We start from the raw sequence: 8,812 nt of genomic DNA, 5'->3' as shown, positions 1-8,812 counted from the left end.
TTTTGATTGAAAATAAACATCTTTAAAGTAAAGGTAAAATGAAAATAACAACAAATAATGTTTTTTTCTCCTTAAAAAGACTAAGGGCAATAACAATGGGTGCGCCGATTTATTTCAATGCCAAGAAAATGGCAGTTGTTCCAAATCTACCTTTCACAGAGTGCGCTGACATTCAAATTTTAGATGTCTCTTGGACAAACATTAAAATTGGGTATCGGTATAAAATGTGCCATAAAAACAAAACGGTAAATGCTAATTCCTTGGTTTTTTCACACAAGGTTGCTGATGAATATATCATATATAAAATGTTTTTAAACCTAAAAAGTTCAACTCGATTCTTAAATAAAAATGGATTCTTTTCTCTATTGCACTTTTTTTGACTCACCCTGTATAAAGATAAGGAGAAGAGTAACAAGAGAGTTCCTCTGGTCACGACATTTCACCCTCAACTCCCTAAACTGGGCAATATTGTCAACAAACACATGTCCACCCTGCACCTCTCACCAAAGCTCCAGGATGCAGTACCTGATCCCCCGGTGATTGCTTATCGCCGTCCCAGGAACTTGAGAGACCTCCTTGTTTCAGCCCGCCTCAAACCCATGGTCTCCGATGCCCCGTCACAAACTGAATGTAGCCCTTGCAACAAACCATGCAAGGCTTGTGCTCTTGTTACCCACACTTCCTCCTTCACCAGTAATATAACTCACCGGACTTTCAAAATCCTCCAGGACATCAACTGCAAATCTACCCACCTCATCTACCTCATCTCTTGTACCCGCTGCGGTATACAATATGTGGGCGAAACCAAAAATGCCCTTAAAACTAGACTTTTTGGTCACCTGTCCGATATCAGAACTAAAAAGACAAAGCCGTTGCCAATCATTTTAATTCTCCTAATCATAACATCAATGATCTCTCCATTACCGGCATAGATGCCTCCCACAAACTTTCAGACCCTTCCTCTCGCCTTACCAAAGAAAGTTTTTGGATCCAGCAACTCCGCTGTCTCACACCCCTTGGGCTTAACATTGAGGAGTAAACCCTCTTTCTGATCAATATTTATTGATATATTGATTTGCTTTTTTCTTTCATCATTGTGTAGTAGCTGTAGTAGTTGTGTAAGTTTAAATATTGCAGTCATTTCTGTGATTGCTGTTGTAGAGAGTAGATCAGTTGCAGTATTAACACACTGAAGATGATATTGTATCGAAAGCTTTGTGGATAACTCTAAACCTGTGGCCTGTTAATTTTGTTGGAACTTTTATATATTTTACTTGTATCTCACACGAGATCCAGGCCCCTCTCTGGCTTGTTGTTGTTTGCAGTGCATCTGTTGTTTGCCCGTTGTTACCAATGTGTTATTATTTTTTGAGAAAAATGCAAAAATAGTCACAAATTTTTCAAGGGGTGTAGTACCCCCTTAACATTTCTTTATTCTTTCTCTATTGTATCATTTTGGCCGTGGCCTGACCAGGGGCCTGACAGGAGCAAACATATAATAGGCTAGGTCTTTGTGTAGGATATACATTTGTACTGGGGTGAAAATAACGGGTACCTTATGTCTTATGCTGAGTATAATTAACATGTCTAAAGACCAGATCCAGGCAGGGAAGTGCCACTTCCCTGGTCCAGGTGCCCGCCCCGGGCATGCCCACCCAGAGAGTCTGTTTAAGGCGTGAAATTTACCTTGGATGACTTATGTACATTTATAAATTTTAGGGTTTGAGCCTCCCCACTGGGTTGATGGATTGTAAACCGACCTCCATTTTCTCCTCCCCCATCATTTCATAAAGAAATCTACGCCACCGCTTTAGTGCAAATCCTATTATGCTTCGTCTTCTCTCAATATGGTTGCTTTTGGCAGCCATGTTGCAAAAGAGGGTCATCGGTTCCTTGTATAGTTTTTTAATTTGCTTAGTTGTATTTCTCATGCAAGAAAACATATAATTAGACACCAAAATCACCGAAATCGGACGTTGTTTACTATGGTCAGAATTCAAAAAGGTCGTTGACCTATGACCATTTTTCGTCATATCGCCCTCTTGAAAGGTCTGACACATAACAAACTATACATTTTTGGAATCCTCATGACCACACGAGTAATTTGATGTATTACGTGACATAATTGGAGCATTCTGAAAATTTACCATGTAACCTTGATTGACCCCTCCCCGGAATGCCCGGAAGTTTCAGGAGGTGAGCCCAAGCTAAATTGATTCAGAATCAATCAAAGATCCCAAAATAACTTTCAAATCTTTGTTCTATGAGTTGGTCACGAACTCTACAGGATGGGCTTCTACTATTATTGCAACATTTACATTGGTTACAAAAAATGTAACTTTTCTCTTTGATGTGTGTCAATTCATGTTTATTTTGGAGCTTCCCGTATGAAACTTTTGCTGCAATGTTTACATTGATAAGCTGTCTCTGTATCCTTTCATGTTTCGTCTTGGTAGCCTTCTCTACAAAATTCTTACTGCAATGTTTACATTGGTAAGGTTTCTCTTTAGTATGTATCCTTTCATGTCTAGTCATGTGACCTGCATCTGAGAAACTTTTGTTACAATATTTACATTGGTGATTTCTCTTTGGTATGAATTCTTTCATGTCTGATCCTCTGAGTCCGGTGTGTGAAACACTTGTTACAAAATCTGCATTGGTTAGGTAACTTTAATTTCATTGCAATATGGATTCTCTCATGTCTAGTTTCTTCTATTTTGAGAAACTCTCGTTACAATGCTTACATTGTTTCTTTTTCAAATGACTGGTTTCATGTCTCCTTTTGTGTTCTAGCCGAGAGAAACTTTTTTTGCAATATTCACATGGATATGGTTTGTCTTTGGAATGAATCCTTTCGTGTCTAACCTTGTGACTTTGGTCTGAGAAACTCTGATTGCAATATTTACACTGATACGGTTTCTCTTTGGTATGCATCCTTTCATGCTTTTTCTTACTATCTGGACGCGAGAAAATCTTGTTGCAATATGTGCATTTGTAGCATTTCTCTGTGGTATGAATTCTTTCATGACCAGTCTTCTTATTCTTAGCCGCCCGTGAGAAACGTTTCTCTTTGTTATGAATCATCCTTTCGTGCTCTGTCTTGGTATCTGCACGTGAGAAACTCTTCTGGCAAAAACGACACTGGTAAGGTTTCTCTTTGGTATGAATCCTTTCATGTCTAGTCTTGTGAGCTATCTGTGAGAAACTCACGTTGCAATAAGTACATTTGTATGGTTTCTGTCTGGTGTGAATCCTTTCATGCTGGGTCCGGCCACCTATATGTGCAAACACCATTTTACAATATCTACATTGGAAAGGTTTTTCCTTGATGTGACTCTTTTCATGTTGAGTCTTGTCTTCTATCTGAGAAAAACGCATGTCGCAATATTTGCATACGTAAACTTTCTTCTTGGTATGAATCCATTCATGTTTAATCTTCCTATCTACATGTGAGAAAGTTTTCAAGCAAAATGTACACTGATGAGATGCGGTATGGCTTTGTTCAAGTAAAGCAGGACTCCTTGCATAGTTGTCTCTTGCCAATTTCACAACTGCTTGCTGGAAAGAACCATATCTGTATGGGTGTATCCAGTTTTCATGGTGTTTTAAATGACACACGTATCGACTTGTGTCATAATTGAATCTCTGCCTGCAATACTTGCATTGATGGAATGGTATGCGATCCCAAACTTTAGATGATAGGTTTTGCATGTTTCTGAAACAAACCACAAAATTAATAAAAATATAAAGTTAAACTGGAAATGAGGAATTATCACGCCTTTACTGTCCCGTATCATTTATTCTCAAAAACCAATAATACAGTGGTAACAAAAGTTATGTATATTATACACTGGAATTTCAGTGACCCAAGACAAGCGATAAACTTCTTATTTATGATAAGAAATAAGGTACCGCTAGGGTGTACCTCATTTCCTATCATATACGGAACAGCTTGTCTTGAGTCACTGAAATTTCAGTGTACATGTAGTAATTGGATTCCTTGCCCCAATAATATACATATGTTTTGTTACCAGTTTGTTATTACTTTCTGAGAAAAATGCAAACATTGTCACAAATTTGCAACAGGGGTGTTGTACCCCCAGGGAGTATCCCCTTAAAGTTGGTGTTGATTTGTATAATGTAATTTATGTCTAGAATTCCATTTTTGAAAGTTGCATAAAAATGGTGTTAAGATAGCTGTTTTCACATGATGCATATCCTCAAAAAAAAATTTATGCATTATATTTCTTTTTGTTTGACCATGGCACCATTTTTGGTATTCTCAGGAAACCTTCCATTGAAACTTATACATTGTAAAGTGTATTGACCTCTGTAGTTAAATGACAGCGCTTTATGAAATATTCGAATGGCTGCCAAAATCAAACCGTAAGTATGTAAACATGATTATCTTCATACATACACCATTGAAATTTCCGTTTGAAAGATCATTTTCATGTTTAAGTTTAATGCAAAGCACCCTCACATCCTTATTTGAACATAAAATGGCCATTTTAGGAAAACAACAACTCCAATTTTTATTTAACTTTAAAAATGGAAATCTAGACATCAGTTAAAGACAAATACCAACTTTAAGTTAACATAATCAGGTAAATATTATTGTTGATGAAAATATTGATTTTCAGACCCCCCCCCCCCTACAGCCTCTCCCTTGTCCAAATACTTGTTTTAGCCGGCACCAACTCAATTTGTTTTGGGCCGATTTGGATAAAAATGGTGTCAAAATGCACAGGAGATCATACTGCATCAAATAAGCTGGTTTTTAATGTGGTGAGGTCCAGATTTGAAAGTTGCACTTACATACAAATTTTTACAATACAAAATCACTCAGATATCATTACACAGATTTCCTTCCATTACACTGAATACAAAATCAATATAATTTACCACAACTTTCAAATCTTGGGTTACATACATGATTTAAATGTACACTGTGACGTCAATATTTAGTCAATTGCTACAAATGAGGTGTCAAAATGTGCAGAAATAAATTCTGCTTCCAACGCATTTTACAGATTTGTAATACAATCTAGGTATGCTAGGTGAATTCAAATTTGCCATCAAATTGCATCGTTTTATATATCAAATTAAAGCCCTTGAGTAAACTAAGCCAAAACTGAAAACCTTTTTTTCATAGCACTTTCCGTAGCAAAGTTACATCTTGTCAAAGATTGACTTTCATCAAAAAGATTCAGCTAGCAAAATTCCCCAAAACGGCATTTCGGGGGTGTTTCTAGATCTTAGTCTCATGGCGATAGCAGCTTTTTTAATGGAACTGCTATCAAAATCCTCTAAAATTCCATGTGCGACTTGATTATCACCATAAAAATCATATATTTGGGTCAAGTGAAGTATAGAAAACATATTTATGTAGGTTTCCTTCACCCACCTATTCTCGAAAAAAATTCAAATTTCTATGTAAATATGCATTGTGTTGGGGCCCCGGTCTCGGCGAATTCGCTGACTAGTAAATGTGTTAACTAAGGTTTGCCTAGGTTACCTATACAATCACCCGTTTTTGAATAATGGTCATTATTTAAGGGGGGTTAGTTACTTTTTGAAAGATACACATGTATACACATCGAGATAAAAATATCTCGATGCGACGATGAAGCTCCCCGGGTGAAGCTCGGATTGTTTTTGATAAGCTTAATAGAGCGTAGTCGTATGGATAGTCGTAGTATGTAGGTACTGTAGTTGTGTAGGTATGTAGTTCGAAGCCACAAGTGTTAATTTCTATCATGGTTACAAAAAGGACGATATTTAAATGATATAATTCTTTGAAAATCTACATTATTTTGGCATACCTGGTAAAATATGAAAATCTTGGAACTCCAAAATGGTTCTCCATGAAAAATTCACTACAACAGCTCGTAACCCATCATGGGCGCTTAGCACTCAAAATTATTTAAATAATTTCCCCTTTAGAGCACCTACTCGAGACCAGGGTCTGCTCGAGATCGTGGTTAGGGACCGATCGTTATTTACGGCAGGGGGGATGAGCGTTTTGGAAAAAAATATCGACAAAAACATTTGCGTTCCCCTCTCGCGTCCGCTCAAAATTTTCGGATTCCCCCTTGTTTTCCCGAATTTCTCCATTTAAAATTTAACAAAATCCCCTCCTGGTTCAACGAAAAAATTTGCGTTCCCCCGCAAGACCCCAAAAAAATTTTGGGTTCCCCCCTCAAAATGCCCATTCCCTGTCGTAGATAACGATCGCTCCCTTAATTAAAACAAAACCACTAATTGCCAACAGAATCCATTTCGCATGCCCCACGGGGGGTCACTCCCATTGTGACCTGTACACAATTCCCGGCATTCCGGCCATATTCAAGGTTAAAGGTCAACACAGTGGTCAAATTTCAAAGTTGCTCAAATCTGGTTAACAAACACACCAAAACATTCCTCTCATTTTAAGGATTCCGAAAAAGTATAGTTTGACCTACCTGCGACTTACCGTTCTTGAGTTATAAGCAAAAGGTCAATTTTTTTAGGGGGTGGGGTGGTCATTTTTTTGCTCATAATTAGCTAATTTGCATATTTTAAGGAAATGTTCAATTGACTCCAGCCAAATGTGACTGATATTTTGTTACAGATTGAGTTATTTTCAAGTAGGCCCTAACTGTTGTTGTGATTTGGAATTCCTTCACCACACTGAAAGCTGTTGTTAATTAGGCCTATATTTAAATTGTTATCTCGATCTTGTATCCTGAATTTCTAATGGAGTTGGAAAATTTTACTCCCTAATATGATTCTGTGAGCTTCTCTGTATGTCAATTCTTATTTTCTACCCTCTCGCCTTGCCCATGTTGCATGTAAGGCCTACTACTACGTAACTAACTAACATTTAATGACATAAAATTTGAAAAATATTGTAGGCCCTAAGTCTGAGACGAATAGCCCTAAGTATCACTTGAGGTTTTGACCTTTAAAACCAACATTTTGGTCAAAAAGTGTGCATCAACAGCTTTCATACTGCAGTTACTGTCCGTTTTCCTATACACAATACACAGTGCTCTTACCATTGACGCGTGACCTCTACAAATAGCGTACGTTAGAAGTATGGGGATTTGCCTAGTTAACGTCGCTGTGTGAAAAATAACCGGCCAATATTAAAAGTACTCTTCTAAAATTTTAGAAAATATAGTTTTGTAACATGTCCTAAATTTTTAGCTAATTTAGATGTTTGGAAATATGCGTACTTTGGTGTTTTAGGAAGGATATGTAAACGACAGATAACACCAAAAATATGAAGAAATTATTTCCAAACCGTGTTAAGTCAACAATCATTATGTTGCTCATTTTCAAGAATGCTGGTTAACAAAAAGCAGACCATTGTCTCATTTCGTGAACAAAGGTCCACTACCATTGTTTCCTTGCGTTTCCTTTATAATCGGTTACCCAACTGAAGCTATAATACCAGCTCATTGCGATACCGCACATATAAAACAGACACATGTGCACAACCAGAGAAGATCTGATTTAATCAGTTGAGCTGTTTTCAATGAGTGTTATCTTGGTTTAATAGCTTTTAATGGGGTTTAAGTCCTGCAAAGTTCGTGGTGAATTCTACTGTAGACATGACTGCATCATGTACCACATTCGCCTTGTTATAAACATTAAATTGCGTCATCTGTTGACGTAATGAAAAAAAGTGTTTTTAGCGGGAACTTCACATATGGCATTCCAATCAACATCAGGCAGGCCAAAACATTGGACATGTTCAAAACCAATTTAAAAACTCATTTGTTTGTTTAATTCTTTGCTTGTCTGGAATTATAGTTATGTTTATTATGTATAAAGCCAGCAGTGAAAGCTAGTGAATTTTGTATTAAATTATACTCGTTTCGGAAAGCGCTATGGTCCTCGGAGGGCGCTAAAATGCTTGGTTTTATTGTATCATTTTGTATTGTTTTGTATGCGGATACAATTATCACTCGTACACTGACGTGACGAACATGCGCGGATTTAGAGGGGGGCACAGCCGGCCCGTGCCCCCCCTTTTGGCGGATCCCAAAAAATAAAATAAAAAAGAAGAAAAGAAAGAGAAGAGAAGGAGGGAAAGAAAAGAGGAAAAGAAAAGAAAGGGAAAAAAGAAAAGAAAAGAAAGAAAAAAGAAAACGGCACAACGTAAAAAGAAAGAAAAAAAAATCTTCGGGCCTATAGAGCTCTATAGCCTAATAAATCTGTAGTGAGTATCATACACCGGGGTGGCACTCTCCAGGCGCGGATTCAGGGGCGGCGCCCTTCCTCCCCTCTCCCAAAAAAAAAGGGAAAGAGAGAAGAGAAGAGAAAGAGGAAAAAAGGAGAAAAAGAGAAGAGAAAAGGAGAAGGGGAAAAGTTAAATTGCACGTATAATTAGTAGGCCGATGCCAAATAAACCGCACAGTAGCTCACAGTCTGTCTGGTATATCAAAAGTAGGCCCTATATAGGCCGGATTCAAGTTTAGGCAGTACTTGTTGATTTCTGCTGGCCCGTCGATGATGCAGGGCCCGTCACATTTTGTCACCAAAGTCAGTATTAATACGGACTCCATGCTGACTTCGATCCATGCCGAATCTCCAAGTCTTAGGCCTATTAAAGTGTCAGTGTAACATTTTACAAATTGAGTTCGGGCCCTGTTTTGTTTTAAAAAGCAATGATATACTCTCGTATAGTGTAAAACAGATGCACCAAATGGCTTCAATTGGACCTTCATTTCACAAAATTTCCAAATTTCGGAGGGGGAACATCAGACACCCCCTGCCTGTATAAACCACTGCCCGTTTTCGCTTCTGTATTTCACACCCAGCA

At 37.8% G+C, this 8,812-nt stretch overlaps 1 protein-coding gene across 1 annotated transcript; it reads right to left on the bottom strand.

Moving 5' to 3' along the window:
• Positions 1-395: 395 nt before the first annotated feature.
• On the bottom strand, positions 396-5,886 carry LOC140140132 (uncharacterized). Its single transcript, XM_072161970.1, has 2 exons — positions 5,826-5,886; positions 396-3,715 (listed from the first exon to the last, which is right to left on the bottom strand). The coding sequence occupies exons 1-2, from the start codon at positions 5,867-5,869 to the stop codon at positions 2,713-2,715; spliced, it is 1,047 nt and encodes a 348-aa protein (XP_072018071.1). The 5' UTR covers positions 5,870-5,886; the 3' UTR covers positions 396-2,712.
• Between the last annotated feature and the right edge of the window lie 2,926 nt (positions 5,887-8,812).

Source organism: Amphiura filiformis, chromosome 18, assembly GCF_039555335.1.
Source record: "Amphiura filiformis chromosome 18, Afil_fr2py, whole genome shotgun sequence".
NCBI lineage: Eukaryota > Metazoa > Echinodermata > Ophiuroidea > Amphilepidida > Amphiuridae > Amphiura > Amphiura filiformis.
This window is presented reverse-complemented; position numbering and strand designations above follow the sequence as displayed.